General features: G+C 40.9%; 1 protein-coding gene across 2 annotated transcripts in view; it reads left to right on the top strand.

Annotated features, from left to right (window-relative positions):
* The window catches only part of CNTNAP5 (contactin associated protein family member 5), a 302323-nt gene extending 290292 nt beyond the window's left edge, over nucleotides 1-12031 (top strand). For both annotated transcript variants that reach the window (XM_081885529.1, XM_081885528.1), the window contains 3 exons: nucleotides 518-736; nucleotides 6071-6142; nucleotides 8766-12031. In XM_081885529.1, the coding sequence (XP_081741655.1) occupies nucleotides 518-736; nucleotides 6071-6142; nucleotides 8766-8962 (488 nt within the window). In that variant the 3' untranslated portion in view covers nucleotides 8963-12031. The remainder of the gene's footprint in view (nucleotides 1-517; nucleotides 737-6070; nucleotides 6143-8765) is intronic.
* Nucleotides 12032-13831: the final 1800 nt, after the last annotated feature.

The raw sequence follows: 13831 nt of genomic DNA, 5'->3' as shown, positions 1-13831 counted from the left end.
TGACTGTGGGGGCTGATAGCCCCACAACATCTGGAGGGCCCTTCATTGGCTATCCCAGACTGCTGGCGTTTGGTCATATGAAACTTAACTTCAGGATTCTCCAACTGATTATGTTCATATTGTCCTAATTTGGGGAACTAGAAGCATTATTCCAGGTTTTACATTATGCATTTATGTTGATTGTTTTGCACATCCCATCCCCACCAAGGAAAAAGGCTAGCTGTGCTATTTCTCTAAGCAGAAGTGGTGACTATCAAACAGTAGAACGCCTTATGACAGCAGATGTGGTCAGTGCTTTTTTTCAGCTGGAGCTCGCCAGCTCAGTTCTGGCACCTCTCAGGTGGGTACCATTGGCATTATCAAAGAACAAGGGAGGTGTTCATCCTGAACTCACGCACCTCTTTTTCCAGAAAAATAGCACTGGATGTAGTTAAACTCACTTATCTCAAATGCTTTTTCTTTTCTTTTATATACAAAAAGCAAGCAAAATAACCTCAGTTTTCTTTGCATTTTACAGATAGCCAGGGACTAGATCCAGAAGTCTCCAAAGCAAACTCCTTTGGGTTCATAGGATGCATGTCATCTGTCCAGTACAACAACATAGCTCCCCTGAAAGCTGCTTTACGGCATCCCAGCATAGCACCTGTGACAGTCATTGGTTCCTTGTCCGAATCAAACTGTAGATCTTTGGCTGAAGTCGATGTAAATACAGCAACTACGATATACTCTTCATCAGGTATGTTCAACAAACTGTTCAGGATGTTTGTTCAATAGCATGCCTGTTTGGTGGTTCTACTTCTAATTAGAAAATGTTGAGCCGTGTAACAAAAAGAAAGAAAGGGGTACTAGTTTCCCTTGGTTGAGACTAGGGGACCCCAGTATCATCCAGCTTAGTAAATCTGAAACATGCAACTAGATTTATACTAGTTAAAGTCCTTCATATCTTTACCAGTGGATTCATGCAGGGTAACTTCACACTATTGTAAGTGACTGGCTGAGATCAGGAAATGGAAATGAAATTTCTGCAGGTTTCATGAGCATGTGCAAGAGTAATCAGAAACATTTCATTGAATTCCCAGCTGGTTTGTCCATGAACCGTTTTACTAGAGCTGAGATAGGAGGGTTACTGTCTGGAAGGTCAGAAGAAGAGGAAATTAATAGCCTTGGGCTTGCTCTACCTATGAGAAATTGCACCCAACTTCCCTTCTCCCAATGAAATAGGGAGGAAATGATATCACTGCTGCCTCCATATGCAGATCCAGTACTTATGTGATATTAGCAGCTCTGATAGCAAAGACCTCTTCTCACTATTTGTATGGCTGTAGCCCTGAGGACCAATCAGTAAGCCATTCCCTTGTGCTCCTGGTCCTTGTGGCAGAGAAATAAATACATGTGTGCTGTGTTCTTTGGACACTTCTGCAGTACACATGAATATCATCTCTCATGCTGCCAACGTTCAGAACAGGAGTTTAATTATAAGCATAAAAATAAAATTTAACAATAAGAAATGACTGCTAATATATACACTGAGAAATGGAGGAGAATGAAATTGATGGGGCGTATTCATACTGGAAAGGGCCTGGATTACAGTGCAGAGATTGCCATGAGAGCTGAAATAGAATTGAATATGCAGCAGGTTTTTTTAACTATTTATTTCTATGAGATTAACCACACACACACCTTCTCAAATTAGGCATTCAAGGTGACTTAACAAAGTAACAGTACAATATTGGATCAATGATCAAAACCAAAAAGCACCCATCCATAAAACAACAACGGTCACCAAAGCTGGTCAAAAGCCTTAGGGAGGGGCTTTCAAAGCTTTTGTACACCCACTGAAAAAGCCAAATGCATTTCAGGTATCATCAGGTCCTAGCAAAATAATGGTGAGACGAGTGGAAAGATTGTAGACTAGTGGCCACATTGATTCAAGACATTGTGTTATGTGTGGGTGTGCATTTTGTTCTCTGCTTGTCTCTTATCCTCTCTGGTTTTAAAGAGAGTCATATTACTTGTTGATGATGATCCCAGCAGTTCATTTCTTGCCTGCAGTCATTAAATAGCCCCCTGGGAATCTTAAGTGTTTTGTATGTTGGGAAGAAAAACACATTGTGAAGCTAGTATTTGTATCACCATAGATGGAGGAATGAAAATGACTGCTCCTAGATCACTGTCATTCAGAAAATATTGCAAATATTAATGTCATGGTTGGCAATTTTTCAAATGATCTAAAAACAACAACCAAGATTTGAAATTATATATGAGAAAACCAGCTGAACAGAATACAGCTAAACACCACAATTTATCTAGCACTTGGTTGTTATTTGGCTCTCTGCATAATAGATTTGCATGCAAATTGTCCACACTTTGGAAATAGCAATTTAATAACATTTCCTATATTATTTTATTTCAACACTATTTGCATTTGCACCAGATCCCCATTTTATCATGTCTTGTACCTGAGACATTCAGCAGGAAACAAGCAATGTTATTCACACTCTGCAAAGTGAAAACAAATTATGAATCACTTCCCCTTTGGTGAATATGTTCCTCTTTATGTGCTGCTTTTAATGTCCATATTGCCTTGTTTCAGCTGTGACTTACTGGGGAAGCATATCTTGCTTGGACGCACTGGCAGCATCACTGAGTGCTTTTCTGGGCTTGTGTAAATAAAACATTCATTCTCTCTCTTCTTCTATGTCTCTCACACAGCACCCAAGTCTTCTCTTGCTTGCTTACATCATAGATGATAAAGAAAATGCTAAGATTATATGGTCATAAGATATCAGCTGACATGACAGCTGAGAGAGAAAGCGCATTGACCGCAACATTTGACTTGTAAACACAGCACTGGGCAGCAGCCCAGTCTATTTCAGAACCACTCTTATTGTCTTCCAATTTGATTCATTATTTGGGACTGAAGTAGATCTTTTCAAAACAAAATGCTGGCTTCCAAATCACTATAACAGGGGTTTCTGTGTAAAGGCTTGATATATATCAATTATAAAAATAAAAGGTTTCTTTTTCTTTCTTTTTTTGCCAAATTGGATACAGTTTGTAGGCATGGGCTCCTTTAGGGATGAAGCCTACCAAATGTCAGAACCATAGCTACAGTAGTTCTCCAAGGACACACTTTGCTCTTTTGTGATGAGTACAATAGTAATCAGGGGGATCCCTAGGAAAGACTAGGTTGGGGAAAATTTCACACTTCCCAGTGTGCACCCTGTTACCCCAAGGGTCACTGCTGTGGGTGGGCTTCTCCTCACCATCACAGATCTTTTTGGGGAGTGCAGCCTCTTCTCCCTGGAAGAGAAAGAGATCTTTCAGTTGACTTGTATAGAGGAAAGGAATGTGGGGAAAGGGCACAAATGTCTAGGAAACATTAGGGGGCGGTGAATACCACCTTTCCAGCAAGGAGTCTGTTACCACAAGGGTCATTAGTGGATGTGACCTTCTGTCCACCACCACAGCCTATTGGGGATACACATCCTTCTCACTGGGAGAGAGGGGGAGGAGAGATCTCTATTGCCTTGCATAGGAGAAGGGGTGATAGTGGTGGATACTCAGCAATCAGCATCGAATCACTGCATTGTATTGTTTTATTAATGACAATTTTCGCACCCTGGGCTTCTTTGGGAGGAACGGCAGGATGGCATTGACACGCACAGGTTGAATGAAGCTGACTAACATATACTCAGAGGGGGGCCCACTGAAAGCAGTGGACAAGTTAATTCTGGTTTCTATGGCTTACTCTGAGTCAGCTGGTGACAACCCTTTGTCAATGGCATACCCCATTCAGCCAGCCTGTCCATCATTAAAGTCAAGTACCTACTACTTGTGTTAGAGCAGTCTTTGAAATATAGAATACAGTCCCTTATGGTGACCTTTGGTAAAATCATCTTGGGAAGTAATATCTATTTTAAGAAGAGCCTTCTACTAAAGTCTTATGTGAAACTGTTCATTTCCTTGACTTCAGAATTTCCCTGGGCTCTACTGGGGAAGTGCCTATTGTTACTTACCATCTGCTTCTCAGCAGCAAACACCTCTTTGTGCTTCCCTAATCTCATTTTTAACTGAGTGAATCATAACCCCAAGAAATGTTAAAGCTTGTCAGCCGAAATTCTAAACACAGGCATGTCAACCGCTTTTTTAAACAAGCTACATAAAAATGATTCAAAGTTACATATATTTCAATACATATAGATAACCGCATTAAAAATTTCAAAGGAATAAATGTTTAAAGCGCCTCAAAATACAGTCAGACCTTGGTTTTCACACGTCTCGGCTGCTGAACGCCGAAAACCTGAAAGTGAATGCTTCTGTTTTCAAATGCGCCTTGGAAGTTGAACGGCTTCCGAGCCACATTTCTCATTTTTTTCCCATGGAACTAGCTGACAGCCCTTTGATCCACAGTTCTTGAACGTTTTGGAAGTCAAACGGACTTCCGGAATGGGTTACATATGAAAACAGAGGTTCCAATGTATCCAGTGAAGTTATCCTATTAGTGCAAGGGCTAACATGTGAAGGGCACATGAGGAGGAGAGAGTAAGGGGAAGCTCTGTTGTGCAACAGTCCTTGGATGAAGGGGACAACTTCATGTACAACCCATAGTCTGAATGTTTTAACTTCTTTAACTCAGGTAATTTCATCTTGCACAACAATGTATTTAATGCCCTTTCTGGAGGAAGAACCTGTGCCATTGGCTCACCCCGTCTCTCACACACTATTTGAAGCTAGCTATTCATTAAGACTTAATAGTTGGTGTTGTGTACTGAACCCTCTCAAAAGACAAAGAATATATGTGTTGTGATACCAATAAAGAATAGGTGGAGCTGGGTTTGAAACTAGTTGATCCTTTCCCATCCTCAAGCCCCTTTGCAACTGGGCTCATCTCATGCCCAGATGATCAGTGAATGGTACAGTGAATGACAGTAATCCAGCTTGAAGAAGTGTCGAAACACAGCTTGTCTCAATTTGCAAGACTTCTCATTTGCTCATTGTTGGTGTAGCAAAAAGTTCACAGGTAGAAAATAGAAAGCTAATGTTGTTTGCAGTAAGAAGACAACATATTGTTATGAAGAGGAAAAGAAATGACCAGGGGTTGCATCTAGTGTAGCACTAAGTAACTTGTTCCATCTGTGCAAGCATTTACACTTGCCCCATGGAACTTCCTCCCACTGTGCACACCCAAATCTGTTATACTGTTTCCTCATATCCTCTGGAGAAGATTTGGGGTGGGTGGGGGTGCACACAAAAAAGTTATGTTGATGGGACACACCCCAGAATTTTTCTTTCTTTGACCCTCACTATACTTTCTGCCTATGGACAGATTTTCTTCTGGTCACTAAGTGGTCAAATTAAGACTATTCCCACTAGAAATCTATCATTCTCTGCCTCCGCTCCCATTTTGTGTCACCACTCCATAACTTCTAATAGAATAATACTGAAGAGGATACACATCCAACATTTTATAACCAAATAATTCCACCCCCACAAGTAAAGAACCAAACTGTCATAATCCTAGCTAAGCCAACAGAATTCATTATATTACAAGGCAACACACAGTTACAACTACCTGCTATTCAGCCTTCAGTTTTATGAAACTGGTATGTATCCAAATACATGTCACTAAAAACTGGCAGGAACATTTTTATAAACACCATATTGTCTAAAAGTGTAATACTTTGCGTGACTCAGAAGTCAATCTCACTGTGTTAAATGGGGTTTTGTCCCAAGAACTGTAATGTGTTCTAATCAATTTGCAGTCTAATTGCATGTATTTTGCTGACACTAGGTTACTTTTTTTTTAATGGCACCTCTTTCAGTATTTCCTTTCTCTCCTTCCAGCAAGTTGCACATTTATCTTTGTTACCTTCATATATTAAAACTCAGGAGCAGGAAATTATGGTGTTGCTGGTCTAGTCATTTGCTGTGTCACCAGAAATTCTGGATATTTTTAGCCCATTGGACCAGGAGAAGTCCTTGCTTTGGCTTCTGCTAGTGGGGCCCATTAGCTGAATCCTGCCCGTTGCATATAAAAAATGATTCTTGTATCCTTAATGAATTTCAGATCCATTTGGGAAGGCAGATGAGAGAGAGCCACTCACCAATGCTGTCAGGAGTGATTCAGCTGTCATTGGAGGTAACCTATTTTTTTCTTTAAAAAAAACTGAGCAAGAAACTCTTAAGAAAAAATGTTAAGGGAAATATATGTGAATAAAATACAAAGTTCTTTATTAAAATTAACACTGGGTTGTATACAATATAGCACTAAGCTGAATGTTTCATTGTGCAAGGAGAAATCCTTGCACAATGAAACGTCCTCCCCCATTGACCTCCTAAATCTGTTCTGGGGACTCTCCCAACCTCTAGAACAGATTTGGGGACAAAACTTTTTTAATGCTACCCATTGTAATAAACTCTCTACTAATAAATCCTCAATAATCCAGTACTAATAAGTCATGTAACAATATCGGCCAAACAAGCTTTGACAAAGTCTTCATCAGGGAGTTATCAAAAAAAGAACAATTTGATGGGCTTTGACTTCTATAGTCACTTAAAGGAGGATTACAAAACACACAAAGAAGTTGGTTATATATGACATGAGAGAATTTTTCAGGTCTCCTTATCTCAAGCTGAATGGGGCTTTATACACCAAAACAAAAGCCTTGAACTTCGCCCGGTAGCTAATACTTACAGACGAATCCAGTGGAAAAACAAAATTGGATTAATTTGTGTAGATTATTTTTCCAGAGTAGCTGTATGGAGTCCTAGATTTGCCTGCACCTATATTTAAAGCTGCTAGAAAGCCCTGAGATTGGTGCTGGCTGACTAGAAGTCAAATGGAGATCTTGCTCAGGGGAATCAATCCCACTCTCTTCTGACATGGCAAGAGAAGAAGCAACAGAAGCCCCAAAATTAGATGAAGAAGCCTAGTATTGGAAATAGGAAAGACTCCAAAATGATTCTGATATATGGGTGGGATGGGCCTGAGCTGTCCAGGAAAGAGAGCTTGAGAAAGCTCAGTGACATCTTCAGTGCACTGTGTCAGTGAAAAAGACAAAATTTTCAAAAATTATTAAGAAAGGGATTGGTCCTAACAGAGAAAGGCAATTACAGTTCAACATTATCAAGCTAACATCTGCCCAGTCCTAGAATACTTTTCCATTTCTTTATTGTCTTCTATAGGGTAAAACCAAGGAGGTAGCTATACAGGTCTAGCCATTTCAATAGTCTCATGGGTTTCTTGAGAAATCACCAGCTTTGTCTTAGCCCAGCCCTATCTCAACACAGTGTTAAAAGTCATCAAACTTTATGACCCGATGGTCTTCGTAATTAAGAAACAAGAATTACAATACCCATGAAAGAATAATTAAATTAGAACCGTATCCATAAAATGTGACAGTCCCAATCCAGTGGATTAAGCACCCACTTGCAGCTAGAAAAACATGGAAGCATGAAAGTCTTAATTCTTTCCTTTCATAGAGATTTTGCTGAATTTGTCTCAGTTGAGCCTTTTCTTGGGCTTTCCCCTATATTTTGGCCCAAAAGCTGTTCCACAACTTAGAGAGATCTGCTGACAAGTGCCTATTTTGGTAAAATAGAGGGGAGAATTCTCATTTGGACTGTGGCTGCTTCTAGTAATGTTGCTATGTTGTGAACCGCCCTGATTAGCTAAACCAACCAAAACCCAAACCATTGCAGTGCTTGACAGCCCAAACCACGTGGCAGCTACCACTTGCTACTCTAGGAACACAAAAGCATTAAAAGGTAAAGAAGTAAAGGACCCCTGTAAGGTTAAGTCCAGTCAAAGGTGACTATGGGGTGTGGCGCTCATCTCACTTCAGGCTGAGGGAGCCGGCGTTTGTCCACAGACAGCTTTCCGGGTATGTGGCCAGCATGACTAAACCTCTTCTGGTGCAATGGAACACTGTGATGGAAGCCAGAGTGCAAGGAAACACCGTTTACCTTCCTGCCACAGCAGTACCTATCAATCTACTTGCACAGGTGTGCTTTTGAATTGCTAGGTTGGCAGAAGCTGAGACAGAGCAATGGGAGCTCACCCTGCCACATGGATTCAAACCGCAGACCTTCTGACCAGCAAGCCCAAGAGGCTCAGTGGTTTAGACCACAGCACCACCTGCATGCCTAAAACAAAAGCATTAATGATTTGTGTTCAAGTGTCATAATGGACACATTACCCCCAACAGAAGGAAAAGGGCTATAGAGATTCAATAACTCATCTGGTGAAACAGCAGTGAAATCTTCCCCACTATTTGCTGATATGACCACAATACCAGGTGCAGTGCAATGAGACCAGGCACCATGAATTTCAAGTGCTGCAGAACTGTGCAGTTATAAGCAAAATCTGGAGTTTGAAAACCTCCATGAGCTTTGCAATGTGCTGTGACTTGCTCCTGACTGATCTCTGTGTTGTTGAACAACTAAAACACTCTGCTTTTCCTCAGTGGAGGCTGGTTCCTTTGATTTCAGTCTGTCCCCACCCATCCCTCACCTGCCTGCCTTCTTACCAGTCAAAGGGTGGCCCTGACAGTCAGCTTCCTTCTACTCCATCTCAGTCTTGCTCTTGCCCTTGTGCAGCTTAATAGGGAAGAGGATGAACCTGGAATTAGTTGGCTCTGCCTGTCATTAGCTCTCGTTCCACTTACTGTTGGCCTGCTTGTTTTCTGCAGTGCCAGCCCCAAGAAGCACTAGCTGCTGCTGCTTCTCCCTTTATGATTGTGCTTCTTTCCTCTCTTCCTCAGGTGTTATAGCAGTTGTGATCTTCATCATCTTTTGCATTGTGGCTATTATGAGCAGATTCCTTTACCAGCACAAACAGACACATCGGAGCAGCCAGACAAAGGAAAAGGAATATCCAGAGCACCTTGACAGTTCTTTTAAGACTGATGTTGACTTGCAGAACACAGTGAGCGAGTGCAAACGAGAATATTTCATCTGACAGACTCTCCAGCTCCATGTTACACTTTGGCATTTCTTTGATTACGATGGTTATTATTATTATTATTTTCTTACCCATCCATTTCTTTTGAATTTCCCCACCCTTTTGGGAAGAACCCACTTTGCACAGAGGAGATTGGCAGCAATGGCAGTGCCTCACTCTCTTTGTGAAACCCACCACAGTTAACGCCTAACAGTTCAAGCAACTATACATTCTACCTAAGTTCCACATAACATGCATGGTTGACTGTTTGTTTCCTGGATTTCTGAAATGTTGTTTTCTGGACCCATTTAACTCGCCATTTCATGTCGGACCTGAGCGATATATACTAGAGGTAAAGTGTACAAGCTAACTATGTAGCATCACGGCTATTGCAACAAGGTAGTGGGAAAGACTAAGACCAAATTATCTCATGTCTTTAATTGTGTGTTTAAAAGGGGACAAATCCTCCTGTCTTTTGCAAATTGGCATAATAATTCTGTTTCATGTTGGTGGTGCTGTGTTGATTTTGCAAGCTGAGGATCTGGAATGATTTTGCCCCTTCTCCATATCTTTTAACCCTACCTTTGTGTCCCTGTTATTATTTTATTGTAACTTTTTGACTTCAATATTCTCATTTTTAAGGTACCAACCTTGATTAAACAACAGCAATGAACAATTACAAAAATAATTCCTGGGCCAAGTATTATGCCCAGTGAATTTTGTCACTGTCAGGGGGGAGAGTGAAAATGGCCTCTGCAGATTTTTGCAATCCTTGGGCAGTAGAAAAAAACTAATATTTGTAGTTGTGGACTGTCTTACCATGATAGTGACTAGATGCCAGAGGGTTCCAGACTTTCTTTTTGCAGAAATAATCTATAAAACTGCCTAGAGGCAGTTGGCCATTTTCTATCCCTCCCCCTAAATTACTATCCCTCATAGTACTAGGATCTGGGGTCAACCAATCAAACTGAATGGTGGGAGATTCAGGACATACAATAAGTAGTACTATTTTATCTGTACATAGTTAAACTATGGAAGTGACAAACGTAAGTTGTAGTGATGGCTGCCCACTTGACTGGCTTTAAAAGTGGGTTAGACATATTCATAGAGGATCATGCCAACAATGGGGCATCATGCTCTGAATACCAGTTGTTGGGGATGGCAAGCTAGAGAAGACTATTGCGTTCATAACTTGCTCATGGGTTTCCCATGGGCATCTGGTTGGCCACTATGGGAGACAAGATGCTGAATTATATAGTCCTTTGTTCTGATCCAACAGGGCTCTTCATATGCACTTTATGACATAGTTATACCTAATGTACTTTTTTGTTTGCAATGAGGAACGGTGCCAGGCTGCTGCTTATTGCAGATACCTTACCACTTGAAGTGGTGGCAAAACTTTCATAAAAGATGGAAACCCTCTAAATCCTTGTCTCTATCATAGCAGCCCCCCTCAGCCCCTGAAAAACATTACAATTACATTTTTTTTTTTGGCACAACTTACTCCAAAGCTTATGCTTCAACTGCAACTTCCATCACATAGGGTTGGCTAAAATCAGTACCTTCTATGGGAATATAGCACTAGTTGAAGCATGAAAATGAGCAGTTTTTAGGTTTCAAGGGTTTAGGTGCCTGCTACATGTTAGGGCGCCCCATAAACCCTGACTGGAACAAAAATCTTAGCGATGCTGTTTAGAATTGATACTTAGTCATAATCTAGTGGCAAAGCATTAAAAGTAGTGGGATGAACCATTACTTTGTATCTATTCACTTAAAGCCAATTCTGTATGAAATTAAGCAAAAGACTGGGCTTGAAACAGAAAAGTAGATGATGCAGGAAACTGGTGCTGCATTTTTTCCTTCCAATTAATCTAGAATTTCAGGTTGGCACATTAAGACTGTTCTTTTCCACCACAGAAAAAACTGTAGGGCTGTGTCCTTTTGCTCCCAATTCACTCTTACATTCACTGAGATCTCAAGAATGACAACCAAGAAACAGGGATAGGATAGAACCAATCACTAATGAGATTTCCAATAGAGAGCAGGCAGGTATTTTTTATTCCACCTGAAGGTTTTGGGAAAGTTTGGGTTTTATCTGGGGTAAGTGATATATATTAAAGCTCAGGAAGATCTGCAGTATCCTGTGATATAGTAAATCTCTGAAGGTGGGTTTGCTCATTGGGTCTGCTCTAATGAGAACCAAGCTACACAGTCTAAGTTTGACCAAATTACTCTACACAGGATGGGCAAGAAAGACTCTAATTTGATGTTTTAATTTGATTGATAATTTCTCTCCCTCCCTGCTGTCATCTTCAGCAGCACTGTACCCCTCCCTGAACAACAGAACTGAATTTGAGCTCTTTATTCTATTAATGTCTCCTTATAGCAATGATTGTGATGTTGTAACTGCATGCATTTCCCTTTCTGTTCTGCTGTCATTCTTTAGGTAATCAGATCTTTCAAATCAGGCAGGTTCCCTCACATTACGTGCTTCAGTTCCCCATTATTCCTCCTATGGTTTAAGCAGCAAAGATTGTTCTTCCCAAAAGGGAAACATAGAACCCACTGGCTTAGGACTCTTATCACACCCTAGATCAATGGTCATATGAACTTTCCAATAATTTGTTGCAGATGACAGTGATCAAATAGGGCTTCTAAGTATGCTTTACTTATACTGAGAGGTGGAATTCACAGTAGATGCACTGAACTCATGGATTCATGCTAGGAGGAGAACTGAAAGGCAATTTGGGCCTGATGCTCAGAGTTCCGAAAAATCACCCTTTTGTCCTTGACCATAATTAGAAAGGAGGTTTTCCAGCCTTAATCCTGCTGAATGATCTGTGCACCAACCACTCGACTTTACAAAGCACATTCAATTGAACCTAATGATTAGCTCCTTACAAGCAGCAACCTTTATCCCTTTTGTTTCTCTGATCTTTGATTATTAGAAGTTTCTTTAGCATGACAGGAGTGGTTCTGATGACACTCAACACAGGCACTTATGCCTTTTTAAAGTGTCCCTCTTGCCAATGAGATTTTCCACCAACAGTTTCCTCCCCCTCCCAAATAAAACTTCTCTGTATTGCATTCTGAGTAATTTTTTGAAGGGAAGGAAAGGGAGAGCGACCCAAACAAATCCAGGAATTAATGAGTCCTTTTCTCTGTCTAAGGACTCCACATTTTTCCTCATTATTTTGACTGTTCTTTGGCCGAGTCATCTTATTTTATATGATTTTGCTAACAGGGAGCCATTCATTCGTAACCTGTTTAATTGCATTCTGAAAAGGGGAAAGGCAAGGCAGTGGAATTCACATTTTTATTTCAATAACTTTGCTCCCTATAAATTATTGTGCCATATTTTCCCGTTACTCAACACAGCTGTTATAAATCACCACTTTGCTCTACTACATATTTTTTTCTTCATCTCGATATAAAAGTCAGCCTAAAGTGTAGCAAATTTAGCCCCAAGCAGATACACTAATGGGATGAAAAGAGAGGGTTTAGGGAATAAAGCAGAGCTGAATCATTATGCAGGGTATGGGCTGCTTTTTGCTATATAGGAAATCAGGGGCCTCATTCTTGCCAAAAATATTAAGCTTTATCAGTTAAAAACAAAAACTCGAGGAAAAGAAAGAAAGGGGGTTGAAGTGTCATTAGAAAGCATGTAAAGTTTTTTTTATATATAAAAAAAGACAAGAGGACAATTTTTGCTGGAACTGCAGCACATGAGGAGGGGAGCTTTAACCCCTTCCATTCCCAACCACGATACCAGTGAAAAGTGTCCCCACTCTCCTGTTAGCCTTAGGAAAACAAGACCCACTGGTGCCCTAGTGCCCTAGTTATGAAGAGCTATCATGGTTAGAGCACACATTCCCACACAATAGCAAAAGATACATCCCCCTGGTGTCAATAGGACTGCTGACATCCACACCAGATATGTGAATGGAAGGCTGCTTCAAGTATGCAGATCTCCATTGCTGGATTGAGACATGAGTACATGAATACTACTGTTTCTGTCCATTTCAGTCACAGAGTTTGCGGTTTCTAATTGACAAATTTGCAAGTTTTTTGTTTGCTTGCTTTGTGAATGGGTGAAAATATATTGCCATCCCATTCTATGTATACTTGATTTGGGGAGCAATTCAATCTTCCCTCCAAGTCTGACTGGACTCATGAAGCTCCAGGGCTGCTACTACATCCACAGTTTTGCCACACACAGCTGCCAGGGTGGAAGTGGGGTGGGGACAGCCTGAGGATAGCAGCTGGACCACCCTGAGATCCAATGGATCCTGGGCCTGCACAGCTCTGCCCCTTTTCCAGCCCTTAAAAACACAATTTCAAGGCTTTCTACAGGCTTTTACCAGCAGGGATTCCACCAGTGGTGCTTCCATCCCCCTGGACATTCAGTGAAAAAAAGGGGATGCTCAGTACCATCAAAGAGACACTAGTGACACTCCTCAGGCAGCAGCTGATAGGTCAACAGGGCTGATGGAGGGACACTTCCACCCAGTTAAGCCATCTACCCCCAGTCAGATGCAAAACAGGGTTGTATTGTTCTGTCTGAAGATTAAAGAACCCTTGAAATTACCAAGAGTTCCAGAACAAATGAACAACTTGGGCTCAAATTCCTAGGAAGTAAGCCCTATTGAACACAGTGTCTTCCTTCCAAATAAGCATTCAAGCAGTCTGTTAAATCAGCTTTTAGGGTCCTTAACTGCCTATTTGACTGCATTTCCTTTACAAACAGAACTGAATCCTGGCTTCTAAGGGACAAGATTATATACACATATATTTAAATTTGACTGGGTTTCCCCCTCATACCTGCTTATCTTAATTTGCTCACTATAAAGTTGTGTGGGTTTTTTGTGTTGTTAATTGCAGGTTTTC

The sequence above is a fragment of the Podarcis melisellensis genome (genome assembly GCF_964234715.1).
Source record: "Podarcis melisellensis genome assembly, chromosome: 1".
NCBI classification, from domain to species: Eukaryota; Metazoa; Chordata; class Lepidosauria; order Squamata; family Lacertidae; genus Podarcis; species Podarcis melisellensis.
The sequence above is the reverse complement of the archived record's forward strand: the minus strand, read 5'-3'. Positions and strand labels throughout refer to the sequence as shown.